Genomic DNA, 15132 nt, shown 5'->3' on the forward strand with positions numbered 1-15132 from the left:
ATGAGTTGTATGGGAAAGTAGGATATTTTTTTTGGTGGATAACTACCTGGAAAAGATTATATAAAATTAGGGTAAACTAGTAAACTGTCTGTCTTATTCTAAGATGTCTAACCAAAACCACATGAGTCATACATGACTGTCAAACTTTGGTCTTTGTTAATTCAGTATTCTGGTTTTCTGAGGGAACAGTTACAATCCGAATGTTTGCCTTACTTTATTTGTGTCATGATATCAGGTTTTGGACCCAGCATTTTCAGTTTGGGACTTTCACTTCTGTTATTCTCTGTTTGACTTGATTTGTTGTAGTTTCAGTTTCAGTTTTGAGTTTATCTGATATTATACTTTTGCTTAGATTGTGTTTCCATTAGTATTTGATATATCTAGTTTTTCCATAGATTACCAATGTGTGTTTTCTCTCTGTTCTTAATATCATGATTATCTAGTTGATGTGCTTGACTTTTGTTGATTTGTATTAATTCCTTTATGTCACCATTCCGTGTTTTGCTGCTTCCTGATTTATTTTGTTAGTCTTTTCCCTGTGTTTGTTGTTTAGTTTTGTTTCCATCTCTCCCGGTGTGTTCCATCTCCCTGATTACCTCATGTGTGTATTTTTAAGCAATCAGTTTTCTTTTATTCTATGCCAGTGTGATCATGCTGTATAATCCTGGTTGGTTTGTTTAATTCAGTTTTCTCTGTCATCTCGAATGACAATTTGTCTCACACATAACATGATCATTTATCAGAATAACCATTTTGTTTAACTTCAATATGTAGTTAACATCGTTTAAACAAATAACAACCAAAACAATAAAATTAAATTCATAAAATTAACTATAGTAACTTGCTATGCTGTAGTCAAAGTTTTAAAACATTTTCATTATACAGTATTGGTCCAACTGTGTGTGAATGTTGCCTTTGTGAGCACTGGCGGCACTATGGGTCACAACCAATGGAAGTACCAGTTCTGTAACACATGTCCAACCCCTCTTCACTCAGGCCAGCAGGCAAAAAAGATCCTTTCAAAGAAGCAGCATTGTTGATGTCAGACTCTTTCAGGCTGCCCTCTGGCTGACACCCACACACCAGCATGTCCCCTTTCATCCTGTAACCATGAATATGCAAGATTTGTATTATTTATTGAGTGGAATTGTTCATGAACCTGATTCTTTTCCTTCCCTGCTTTATGTCTTTCTTTGTCTCTTTTGTAAAAAGGAAATCTGCCAGTACAGTTTTTCCCACACACAAACGCATTACTGCATTGGGAAACCCGGCTTTTTTTCCCATCAGGATCATGAGGTCCGATGCTGATCTATGATTATCCCCAAAGACTGTCTTCTTCTTCTGTGAATCCATTTCCCCTGGAGTTTTCACCTGTAAAAAAATATGGATTAATTGTCATTTTCCGTCAGGTAGTCACACTGTCATGATGTTCTGATGGCAAAGGCAAAAAAAAAAACGTTCCCTTTTTAAGTGTGGTCGGGTTGTTGAACTGCATAAGCAGGGTCTCTCGCAGTGTTGAGGTGAGATGCAGTAAGACAGTTCTGCTGCCCTCAGTTGAATGTATGGCTATTCAACCTATGCAGCGAGCTAAAGATAAGAGGAGATGGTTCCAGGAACGACAGGACGCATCGCTTTGCCTTTGTGTCTTTTTGTCTTTTAATTTGTAAGACTGTGAACATACAGTAAAATAATACGTAAGCATCAGTATCGACATATTTTGTAAACAAAAACAGAAGTTAGCAACATAGCTTTCCTTGTGCTTTACATTCACCATAAACATCTTTCCTTATACGTTCAAATACCCTTTTAAGTAACAGGAAAGTAACAAATCTTACAGAAAATAAAGCTACACATTGATTACTTACAGATTATGGCTGAACAAACTCCCCAACGATGTAAACTGGGCTTAAAATTGTGCAGCTTGTTTTCTGCTCCAGGCATTTTCTCACACTGCCTGCATGATCTTTTCCTGCTGCTTACAACACATCACCAAAGGGGGCAGTTAGTGCACACAAAATAACTAAAGAAGAAGCCACAAACTGAATCAGAATCAGAATACTTTATTAATCCCGAAGGAAATTAGGGTTACAGTAGGCAGCGCGCTAATGGCGCATGCGCACTTAAAAAGGAACCTTCTGACCAAACTAAACACAAACAACACATTGAGAAAACATGTCAGAGAGGTAGGCTGATAGGGAAAAAAAAAAAAATACATAACATGAGGTGAGAGGAGGAGAAAAAACTCCACTCAGACTGAGCTCCTAGTGGGAGAACAGTTTGATAACAGAAAAAAACACCTCAGCACAAAAAGCACATGACTATCAATACACCATGAAACACAAGACAAGCAACAGGGGCGGGTAAAGGGTAAGAGAAAGCCGGTGTAGACAGCGCACCGGTCCTGCAGCATGTCTGCGCTGCACCAGTCGACCGCCATCTTCCCTGGGAGGGGACAAGCATCGAAGGCATTTGGAAAGGGAGGGGGGGATGAGTGTGTATCAGTGTGTGTGTGTGTGTCCACAGTCCAGCTGAGACAGTGTCCTTCGCCCTGCCAGGCTAAGTAAACAGTCTACCAGCCAACCCAGGTGGCCTTGAGTGGGAAGGAACAGTCTAAACACAGTCGGTATCAGGGAGTTTTTGTTCGACTCCAGCCTTGAGCCCACAGCTGGCGCCGAAGGGGTAGCCGCAATAAATGGTGATTTTTGTTTTATGCAAGCAACTCATGAGAATTTCAGAGCTGTTCTTTAACACTCCAACACTGGCCTCTCAATCTCCCGTTGGAGAGCCGCGAGCTTTTCCATGATGTTATCAAACTTGCGATCTGTGGTCTTGTCATTCTTGTGCTCAGAGAGCCGATTCTGAGAACTCACAACTGCAGTGAGCTGTTCCACAATGTAATCCAACTTTCGCCCAGAGGTGTTGTTCTTGATGTAATCCAATATATGCTCAGAGGTGTTATCCTGAGCATTCACGGCAGCCGTTAGCTTCCCCAAGGTCTTAACCATGCTACATTCAATGAGCCCATTCGGAGAAGTTGCGCCTCGTCCCATCGATTCAATTCCAGCGGGCAGCCTTGGGGGGGGGGTTTGAACAGCCGGTTCCACTTTCTTAATTCTCCGATAAGCCAGGGCGAAGCCAGCTCCGATCAGCAAGAACCCTGTTATCATGGTTCCAAATAGGTAGATATCTTCAGCGTCCTCGATCAACAGTCCCGCCAGGCATACAACCCTCCATGTCTGCCACCCGTCCATCGTGTATCCGGCAGGGAAAGTACCTCCAGGGCACTCGGGCTCTCCCGAGCCCAGGCTTCTCGTTGAGAAAAGGGTGTCAATAGCATTCAGAGACCAGTTGATCAAATCCATAATTCTCTTTTAGGCTTAGAAACAGACTGCGAGAGAGTGTTCCAGGGAAAGTAATACACACGAGACAAGACAAGGACACAAGAGGCTAAGCAGGGAAGATAAGGGGAAGGAGGAGAGGAGAAAGGTACGACTGCCTTCACCAAGAGCTAAGGAAAGAAGGGGTAATACTGCCTACTATTGGGAAACCTGAGAAATGCGCCAGCCTAAGAAACCCAATAAAGCAGTAACAGAGGGGCAGAATAACAGTTCTTTAGAATTTCTTACATGATCCCGAGGATTATGGAACAAAAAAGTCAAGTGGAAGACCCCCAACAATTTCACCAACACTGATCCAGAGGATCCATTTGGCTGTCTGTCAAGACACTGGACTATCCTCCACCCAAATTAAGGCAGTTACTGGCGCCGACTGCAGCCCCATAACTATCAGATGGCATCTGAGACTGAAGGGCTTCAAAAACAAACCAACATCTTCAAAGGCTTCCAAACGGTCACAGAACTGACCGTTTGGACTTTGCAAGAGAGCACCAAACATGGGACATTGAAAGGTGGAAGAAAGTTTTATTCTCTGATGAGAAAAAAATTCACCTTGATGGTCCTGATGGTTTCCAACGTTACTGGCATGACAAGCAGATCCCACCTCAGATGTTTTCTACGCGCCACAGTGGAGGGGGCGCCATAATGGTCTGGGGGGCTTTTTCCTTCAATGGAACAATGAAGCTTCAGGAGATGCAGGGGCATCAAACGGCCACTGGCTATGCCCAGATGTTGCAGAGAGGATCACTCATGACTGAGGGCCCTCATCTGTCTGGTAATATCTGGGTTTTTCAACAGGACAACGCTACAGTACACAATGCTCGCCGGACAAGGGACTTCTTCCAGGAGAATAACATCACTATTTTGGACCAAAAGGGGTCTGGAGGTGTAGTCCAAAACTTTTGATCAGCTGTAAAACAGCCTGTTTGAGTTTAAGCTTAGTTTTCAATAATACATTCTCCAAAAAATGTTTTGTCTCACTACCATTTCTTTGTCTTTCATTTTTTGAAGCTCTACTTGGAACCTTGTAAAAACCCAACCATGCAAAATATGATTTTTTTTGCCATTTTTCAAGTAGTCTTTTGATTGTGACTTCACCATCCTCCACCTCTCCAGAGTCTCTTCCACCTGCTCCCTACTTTTACTATGGCTCACAATATTGTATGCAAAACTCATATTCCACAAAGACTCCTGCCTGACCTCATCTGTCAACCTGTCTATCACTATTGCAAGCAATGGTGTAATCCCTCCCCTACCATGAACCCATCTGCCACTCCTATCACAAGCCTCGCCACTGTTTCACTGTCCTTGTATATGTTCTGTGCAATCCTCACATACTTCTCTGCAACTCCTGACTTCTTCGTGCAGTACCACAGTATCTCTCTTGGCACCTTATTATATGGTTTCTCTAGATCCACATCCACAAAGACACAGTTCAGCTCTATCTGGTCTTTATATTTCTCCATCAACACTCTCAAAGGAAACATTGCATTGATAGTGCATGCAATGTGCATGAATCCATACTGCTGCTCACCGATCATCACCTCTCTTCTTTATTTAGCTTCCACAACCTTTCTCATACAGTGGCTTTATGGCTTATCCCTCTGTACTTACTACAGTTTTGCAAATGACCCTTGTTCTTGAAAGTCTCTACACTTGTCCATTCCTCGGGCATCCTGTCACACTCCACTATTGTGTTAAAGAGTCTTATCAAAAAGTCTCCTTCTCTTCCTAGACATGTCCATACCTTCAGAGGTATGGTACATAAAGGTACCAACTGCCTTTCCATTCTTCATCCTGTCCTCACTTCCTCCTAATTAATCCTCCAGATTTCCTTATCTACTAACTGTCCTCCATCCCTCTCTTTCATTTTCTTCATCCATCAGCTCCTCAGAGTAGGGTAGACTGGGGTTGTTTGTATACTCCTGGATTGCAAAGGGTACAATCTTTGTGAGATATGGAAGCCATACTTCATTGGTCTGGTTATTAGTGTGTGGCTCAATACAAACCATGCTGCCAACAAAGAAACAAAAAATATCTCTGTCTTTACATACCCAGCTGCATAAATATTTTGTCTTTTGCACAAACTGCCTTCACTTGCTAGTGCATTTTCATCTTTATCCTTAATTATCCTAACTTACTGCACATAATTTCCAGCTTGATCTCTCTTGATCAGCTTGCCTACTCAATCAATACACATCCTCTTCTCTGTCCATCCTCATACACAATTCACTATCAGCCCTTTTCTTCAGTTTTTCCACCTCTTTGCTGCACACCTTGCTTTCCTGTCTACTTTCTTCTTTATCTTTCACCATTTAATGTTTGCACATGCCTTCACTTCCTCCTGTTGATGTCCAAAGCATCCCAAAGACTACCATCTAGTGCTGCTTTGCTACATTCTCTAGAGCCACCTTGCAAGCACCTATCTTTCAGATTGCCTCTTTTGTATAAGATGTCCACATATGTGCTCATTCCTCCATTCTCACCCTATGTTCTTTCACCTTCTTGAAGTGTGTTTACCACAGCCATTTTCATCCTTTTTGCAAAATGCACTACCATCTGCTCTTGTCCTTAATGCCATACCTGTCTAACTACTATCACGTGATCACCTTTGTTCAATTCAATTCAATTCAATTTTATTTATCCATCCATCCATCAATCCATCCATTTTCTTCCGCTTATCCGAGGCCGGGATGCGGGGGCAGCAGCCCAAGCAGAGAATCCCAGACCTCCACCTCCCCAGCCACCTCCTCCAGCTTATCTGGAGGAACACCAAGGCGTTCCCAGGCCAGCTGAGAAATATAATCTCTCCAGTGTGTCCTGAGTCTGCCCCGGAGCCTCCTCCCGGTGGGACATGCCCAGAAAACCTCGCCTAGGAGGCGCCCAGGAGGCATCCTTGTCAGGTACCCGAACCACCTCAACTGGCTCCTTTTGATGTGGAGGAGCAGCGGCTCTACTCTGAGCCCCTCCCGAATTGGCCAACTTCTCACCCTATCTCTAAGGGAGAGGCCATCCACCCTTCGGAGGAAGCCCATTTCCACCGCTTGTATTCGCGATCTCGTTCTTTCGGTCACTACCCACAGCTCGTGACCATGGGTGAGGGTAGGGGTGTAGATCAATTTTATTTATTTAATGCCAAATCACAGCAGAAATTGCCTCAAGGCACCTCCCTCTCTTCATTATATCAGCCAACTCTTTTCGTTTACTAGTCATAGTCCCTGTTTTTAAATCTTTACTCTGTTACAGTTTTAACTTCTCTGCTGACAGTTTTACTGCAACTGACAGCTCATTAAATTATATATACAATTATATATACAATAGCAAACATCATTCTGTAACTCCTACTGTTAATGCGTTAGCTGGACTAATATTTAGCACATATAATGTGTTAGAAGCTCTTTGTTAGCTTGTTAGCAATTCTACTAACCAATTGCTCCAATAGTCATCGATAGATCTGATAACTAGTTAGAACGCCACCAAACTCTTGTTTTAGGTAATGTTAGTACTCAGATAAAGCACAGAGGCTCTGAACGTATGTTATATTCAGCCCTATAGAAAGTTCTATATCTGACAGTGGGGCAAAAAGTATTTAGTCAGCCACCGATTGTGCAAGTTCCCCCACTTAAAATGATGACAGAGGTCAGTAATTTGCACCAGAGGTACACTTCAACTGTGAGAGACAGAATGTGAAAAAAAAATCCATGAATTCACATGGTAGGATTTGTAAAGAATTTATTCGTAAATTAGGGTGGAAAATAAGTATTTGGTCACCTCAAACATGGAAAATCTCTGGCTCTCACAGACCTGTAACGTCTTCTGTAAGACGCTTTTCTGTCCCCCACTCGTTACCTGTATGAATGGCACCTGTTTGAACTCATCATCTGTATAAAAGACAGCTGTCCACAGCCTCAAACAGTCAGACTCCAAACTCCGCCATGGCCAAGACCAAAGAGCTTTCGAAGGACACCAGGAAAAGTATTGTAGACCTGCACCAGACTGGGAAGAGTGAATCTACAATAGGCAAGCAGCTTGGTGTGAAAAAATCAACTGTGGGAGCAATCATCAGAAAATGGAAGACATACAAGACCACTGATAATCTCCCTCGATCTGGGGCTCCACGCAAGATCTCATCCCGTGGGGTCAAAATGATCATGAGAACGGTGAGCAAAGATCCCAGAACCACACGGGGGGACCTGGTGAATGACCTGCAGAGAGCTGGGACCAAAGTAACAAAGGTCACCATCAGTAACACACTACAACGGCAGGGAATCAAATCCCGCAGTGCCAGACGTGTTCCGCTGCTGAAGCCAGTGCATGTCCAGGCCCGTCTGAAGTTTGCCAGAGAGCACATGGATGATACAGCAGAGGATTGGGAGAATGTCATGTGGTCAGATGAAACCAAAGTAGAACTTTTTGGTATAAACTCAACTCGTCGTGTTTGGAGGAAGAAGAATACTGAGTTGCATCCCAAGAACACCATACCTACTGTGAAGCATGGGGGTGGAAACATCATGCTATGGGGCTGTTTTTCTGCCAAGGGGATAGGACGACTGATCCGTGTTAAGGACAGAATGAATGGGGCCATGTATCGTGAGATTTTGAGCCAAAACCTCCTTCCATCAGTGAGAACTTTGAAGATGAAACGAGGCTGGGTCTTCCAACATGACAATGATCCAAAACACACTGCCCGGGCAACAAAGGAGTGGCTCCGTAAGAAGCATTTGAAAGTCCTGGAGTGGCCTAGCCAGTCTCCAGACCTCAACCCCATAGAAAATCTGTGGCGGGAGTTGAAAGTCCGTGTTGCTCGGCGACAGCCCCAAAACATCACTGCTCTCGAGAAGATCTGCATGGAGGAATGGGCCAAAATACCAGCTACTGTGTGTGCAAACCTGGTAAAGACCTATAGTAAACGTTTGACCTCTGTTATTGCCAACAAAGGTTATATATATATATATATATATATATATATATATACACACACACACACACACACACACACACACACACACACACACACACACACACACACACACATAAAGTATAAAACAGCTGTGGAGTTCTAGCTAATCTTAGCGCTTTGACCTGATTCTAAACTAAACTGGTCAATTCCTGATTATTCTCCAATGTTGAAGTAGTTCTTCAAAAAACATTCCACATAATTTACTGAGATGAAATAGATCATGAATATGAGATAAAGATGGTGACATATGGTTGTATGTAAAGTATGCAGTATGTAAACTAGTGCAGTATCACACATTTAACACAATAACCACCACACCAGCTCGAGGCAACAGGGTCTCCTTCGAGCGATAAACTAAGGCACGCAATCCATCATAGACATGTCATTTTCCATCCTAGCAAAGTGTTGGGTCATGTCACACAGTCCCCCGACCCACCACCATCCACACAAACACACGCACACATACAGTAATCCCATGTATTGCAGCCCTGTTGCGTGATAGAACCTGACAAGTTCCAACTCTCTCGCTACAGTAGTTCACTTATTCCAGGAAAAGCAAGTATGTGTTTGTGAATAAAACACTGAATAAAAGAGCACTTTGGTGTTGCTTATGCATCATGGATCTGATGCTCCATAGACTGGCTCTCTCGCGCACTTTCCACTTCCATCCTCGATGCCTCATGCAGCATCTCTTGTAGCTTTTCTTACACATTTTTCTTACTTCCTTCATCTGGGCCAATGGAAGCTCTGAAATCTCCCTCAGAGCTCCCAGGGGGCTAGGAAGGAAAAATCTTTAAGAACTCCAACAGAGAAAAAGTGAGGTTGATTTAGCGTTCATGTGTATGTCAGTTTGTGTGAAAAACAGAACACAAACACACAGACACACAAAGGGTGGACTGGGATTGCGTGCCCTCTCCATCTCCCAGTCACGCTAACTGTCCCTCTCGTCCTCTTCTCAACATGTCAGGTGGAGGAATCAGCGAATGCAGCAATGGCTTTTGACATCACTCTTTGCATGCCACAGGATGTAAATTGATAGCCTCTGCCTGGGTGCACAGCAGCATAAACCGCTAGTAAACAAAAAACCAAGAAGACAGGTCAACAAATCCAAGCTCAGCTTTCTACTAAAGGCATCATCTTTCTATGCTTTCTTTAATGAAAAAATACCAGGCCAGACACAAGAAAGAAGCTCAGTCACTGACCCTAAAATTTTACTGTAAGTACAAACTGAGGAAAAGGTATGATTGTTGCCGCAAAACATTGGCCTCTAGATTCATGTTTTTCTCTGTCAGGACATCTTGTGTATTTGTAATCAGATATTTTACTCATTACTCATATTTCACTTTCATAAAATAAACATTTAAAGCTTTTTCTGGTATATTGCATTATGTTGCTTGATTAAAATGATTTGAGTTTATTTGACTACCTTGTGGCCCCAAATGCTCCTTAAGAAGTATTACCAAATAAGTGAATATTCTGGGCATTTTCCATTTTCTTGTATCCACACAGATGCTTCCTAGAGCTTTAATCCAATAATACACGCTCTCTCTCTCACACACACACACACACACACACACACACACACACACACACACACACACACACACACACACACACACACACACACACACACAGAGAGAGAGAGAGAGAGACAATTACTTGAATTAATATACCTGCTTCTCTCTTTGTGGACTTATGTTTCCTCTGAATTGCTTTGATCTAATACACTTTAACCTAAGCTCAGTTTCATAATGTCGCCTAAGCTCCCACAGTGCTGCATGTACTCCTGCTTTTACTTGAACTCTTGTGCACTTTAAATTACTAAAAGCATCAGCTAAATGGGATGGCAATGGCATGTCTGGTATGTTTTCTGGCCCTATAAGTTTTGCAGGCTTTCAGCTGTGTCAGCTGTCTGCACACGTGTAATTGTGTGTGTATGTGTTTGCTTCTGTTTAGATTTATTGCATACAGTATGTTTTAAAGTTCATCATTGCGGGTGAGTGTAAACAGCTGGAGTGCAAGAAGAGATCAGAGAGATGAGTGTGGCCTTATAGTTACTATGTATGGGTGTGCCATGATAAGCCAATTAAAGATTCACACTAAGGGTTGAATCGAACAGTCCGCCACAGTCCCATATGCCAGCACTTAAAAGATTTCTGTGATTGAAGCGGCAGCCAGTGAGTGTAGAAATTATTAATGTTGTTAACATATTAATTATGTTATGTTATGTTCATAACTACATAACTTCATACTACAAGGTGTTATGTTCACCTCAATTTCCTCACCCACATTAGACATTCTCATTGTTCTTATACACACTGCTATTCTTTGTGATCTTTCTACTACACTACCAATTAAAATACCAAGTATTTAGTGTGTATCAAGTATTTCAAGTATGTTTCACGTATTTGTTTCAAGTAAACAAGAGGTTTGCATACTTGCTGACCCACTATTAATCATGTGACTCATCACATGAGCCAAGGTGTGAAAAAAAGGCATGTGTCATTATCACCAGAGGTTTTGGGTGAAACAATTGTGAGACCTTGCCTCACCCTATCATGTAACCTATTAAGATTACATGATGTTTATGCTCCTTTTTGAGCATAAACATTGTGTAGACATAGAGATATTCATGAAAACTTGATGTTTTTCTTTTTGCTTTGCTTTTTCTTTGTTTAGTTATATTCACATGTTCGAAATAAAAACTATTTTAAAAAAGGATTTTGTCAAAGCTATCAAGAAAAACTGTAACTGTCTATCTACAGTTGAAATTAATGAAAATGATGGTGGAGTGTTGGCAACACCAAAGTAAAAAGTTTATCCACAATGCGAATATGCAAACTATCAGAAAAAAGGTCCTGGCCCCATATTTCATATTTTTAAGCCTGGATACGATGAAATGCTCTTTGCATCCTTCCTGCCTTCTGTGCCTCTCGTCCATTTTGACTCAAGGTTTTTATCTTCTTCTTCTCATGTTTTTTTTTCCTCCTCGACTTTTTAAATGTTTTTTTTTTTCTTTCTTTCTAAGTGTTTCCTTACTGGCGTGCTTTTTCTTCCTTTATACCTTCTTTTTTTAACCTTTGTTTTATCTTTGCATTCACATGAGCCCTCCGCTGCAGACCTTTGGTTTGGTTTGGCTGCAGATCACAATCTCAGTTTAGGTTGGATTTTTTTTTTTTTTTTTTTTTGGTCTTTTTATAGATAATTTGGTCTGTCTTTGAGGCAGACAGGGTAATGACTCTCTCTAACAGGGCTTAGTTCAGCTGCCCACATATTGCCATCTGGCCTTTGTCTAATCTGTGCACCACTGCCAGGCTAGATCCCCTGGCTTCGATCAGCAAGGGGTTAACCTACAAAGAGAAAGGTCAGGGGAGTTGAGGGGTAAATAAGAGAGAATAAGATGAAGAAGAAATATCAGGAAAAAAGAGAGAGACAAGCAAAGGGTTGGGGCTGTCATCTAGTCAGACAGATCCACATCACTGTGGAAGTAAGTCATCTGGATGAAGAGGCTACAGTTAATAACCATTCAGCATTGACCCCGAGCAGAGGTAATGATGCACCAATACACGCAAAGCAAATTAGCTGTAGAGGACAAGAAGGACAAGAGGGTATGAAGAGGTATAAAAAGAAAAGAGAAAAGAAGAAACAGTATTGTTGTTCAACTTCAATGCTACAGAGGTAATGATACATTTAGTTGGGCCTCAGCTAACAATTTAGAAGCGAGAATTAAAGAATAGCTAATGGAAGAAAAAGTGGATGTAAAAAGAAGGAAATAAATAATAAAAGGAAAAGAATACACAAAAACAATGGAATAACAAATAAAAGCAAGGGGGTAAAGGAAATAATGGAGCAAAGAAAAATTAAAAAAAAGTTTGTCTTCTCCTTTTTAGAGAGCATCTTTGGGTGATGGCCTTGACCTTTTGCTGCAATGCTAAATGAAGACTATCCCACATAAAGAAGGAAAGAAAGGACAGTTGTGTTGATGAAATGCGTGCAAATAAAGAATAGCAAGTCACCCTATCTTTACTGTACGCAAGGTGTCCCCCAGGGTTCAATTCTAGGCCCCCTGTTATTTTCACTTTATGGAAATGACTTACCTAATGTGTGCAAAAATGTGGACACGATTATGTATGCGGATGATACGGTAATTTTTACGCAAGCCAAAACTGCTGATGATGCAGCCCATCAGCTTTCACTGGCATTACATGATTTACAAAAATGGCTGAATGACTCATGCTTGTGCCTTAATTTTAAAAAGACCGTATCAATGTTTTTTAGTAAACCTAAAACAACCGTGGCTGCAGTAAAAGTCTGCTTGGGTGCACAAGAATTAATTAATGTTGAGGAATTTAAGTATTTGGTAGTGCTACTAGACTCTAAATTATCCTTTAAAAAACACATTAAAAAAGTAGTGAAAACTGTAAATGTTAATATACAGAACTTTAGACATATCCGCACTGTACTAGCTAGCAAAATATAAGCCAGTAGGGAGTCATCTGGTCTGGAAACATGAATCTTATACATGTGTGGAGGGAAAGGACAAAGTAGGAGTGAGGGTCGTTAGATTGAATGCCCATTATTTTTGTCATGGTGGCCCTGGGTCTTCATACTACAAGGTCAAGCTCTCATTCTAATGATATGTGTGCATGTATGTGTACGCTCCATATCTTGAAAACACTGTTAGCAGGTCAGGGATGTGATTTTCTATGCAGAAATTAATGTCACATTTACAACTACAACTACATTCCAAATCGCCAATAATCTTGTGTGCATTAATAACGATAACTTAAGATGAATTTATTGTTATTAATGGCCTATATACCAGAGACTTATGGTGGCAGTAATTAGCCACTACTCAAAATTCCCTTACAGATCCAGCCAATCAAAATTGTCACTTTTAGCCAGAGGTCAGCCGGCTGACTGTTAGCTGTCAGCTAACAGCTAGCTGTTAGCGTGCAAAGTCAGAATCATGTTCTTGATCTCTCATTTTAACACCAATGAGCCTGCAGTGTTGAGGAAGAATGGTTGTCATCTAAGTGGAGGTCATTAGTTGTTTCAGCTTCCTAAGAAAGAAACCAAGCTTAAGTCTTCTCATTTTTTAACAGTCTGCTAATTTTTTAGTTATTAATACACTACAATGAGGTAGAACAGTGGTGTGGTGATTAGCACTGTTGAGGATCAAGAGGATCCTGGGTTTGACTGCACCAGCTGGCAGTACGCTTCCGAGTAGAGCCTGTAGGCTCTGCCTATACATGTGTGAGTTCCCCCCAATACCACCTTTTTTTCTCTGCACATTGATGCTTTGTTATTTGTAGTAGATGTCATACCTTTCTATAGCCCTGATTCCTAAAATATGAATTTTATGTCTGTATTTTCATGTGTTGAGTTTTAACACCAAGAAGTAGAACTAATTGAAGCAATTAGATGCAAAGAGTTATCTTTATATCCTCCATTAACTGGGTAAGCTTCTGCAATCAATACTTCTCCTATTGACGTTTCTGGCTTCTCCTTTGGCAACGAGTCCTGTGCATTTGATTAAGATCCAGTTGAAACACACAACAACACAAACTGAAAATCCAAGGTTCCCACAGGTATTTCATGGGAACAGGTAATAGGCTTTGGTCCCCCTCACGTCTTCCCCTATAAATGAATATAAACATCTACGATTCTGATGACAAATTACGTGCTTGGGGTTCATAGTTAAACAGACAGGACATTTTTTGACAACTTAGCTCAAACATATCCGTAATCGTAATCAAGCTTGGGTTTTTTTGTTTTTGTTGTTTGTTTTAAACATCTTATTTCTTTCAGTTTGGCGTGTATATTTATCCACTTATGGAGTACCAACAAGGATGGACTGGGCATACAGTCATGTGGTATAAGGTCACGTGATCAGAGTCAAACCTGAGCTATTTTTGTTACTAAAAAGGAACAGTATAAAATCTGGGGTGGTGTTTTAAATTTCTCCTCATTCAGTGTTACAAACAACCACTATGAAGGACATATTTATTTATATAATTTAGGCAGTTTATTGTCATGGTTCAATTACAGTAATATGTTACATTAATGACCACATGACCTCGCTTTGCTCCATTGGTGGGTAAACATGCTGGATGCATGTAAGCGAAAATATATTAACTGTCACCTGCAATAGAATTCGTCACCCTATAATGCCCTTTGTATCATATTTGACACATGAGTTTCTGAGACCTCTATCTCATCAACATGATCAATACTTGCCATATTCTTTTTTTGTCTAAAATTAACATTGTTGTTAACAAAAAGTTACCAAAAACGCCCAATGTATCGAATGTGACACAAAAATATATATAATAAAATTATATCATACACAACATGATATAGCAAAAAACAACAAAACAAAATATGGATTTTGTTATAAGGGTTAATAAACATCTCAGTTCCAAAAAATCATAATTTTCGGGCTATTTTTCAGATGGGGTGAGTCTTACAGGGTTCATAACCCCCATGAAGGGCACATGCTGAAACATGCTGGGAGATTTTTCTTACCAAAGAAAGTACATATATCCAGGTTCTCCAAAGCTTTGAAATGTAAAATTGAATTCACACTAACATCCTCTGTACTGAGAATATGTATGTGGCACTTTTGACCCTTTCAGTTTGTATTGACAAGTTTCTCTGGAGACAATAGAAAACTCCTCTACCTCAGAGTCAATTTGTCCTTACCACCATCTTTTTCTTTCTCTAATAGGATTTCTATCCGTTAGATCTTTTCTCATTGACCTCCATGCATGGTAA

General features: G+C 40.9%; 2 protein-coding genes across 2 annotated transcripts in view; one reads left to right on the forward strand and one right to left on the reverse strand.

Moving 5' to 3' along the window:
* The window catches only part of pik3r3b (phosphoinositide-3-kinase, regulatory subunit 3b (gamma)), a 98485-nt gene that overhangs the window by 23509 nt on the left and 59844 nt on the right, over positions 1–15132 (forward strand). The gene's annotated exons all lie outside the window — the stretch shown is intronic.
* LOC147309828 (uncharacterized) lies at positions 2745–3435 on the reverse strand. The gene has a single exon (XM_086270138.1). It carries the CDS (start codon positions 3360–3362, stop codon positions 2745–2747), a length of 618 nt encoding a protein of 205 aa, XP_086126264.1. The 5' UTR covers positions 3363–3435.

Source organism: Aulonocara sp. 'chitande type north' Nkhata Bay, linkage group LG17 (assembly GCF_057382095.1).
Source record: "Aulonocara sp. 'chitande type north' Nkhata Bay isolate Kocher_YH1m ecotype deep benthic linkage group LG17, A_spYH_male_GT1.1, whole genome shotgun sequence".
Classification (NCBI taxonomy): Eukaryota; Metazoa; Chordata; class Actinopteri; order Cichliformes; family Cichlidae; genus Aulonocara; species Aulonocara sp. 'chitande type north' Nkhata Bay.

Coding starts and splice junctions, on each gene's coding strand:
- LOC147309828 (XM_086270138.1), bottom strand. CDS start 3,362: ATGGATTTGATCAACTGGTCTCTGAATGCTATTGACACCCTTTTCTCA.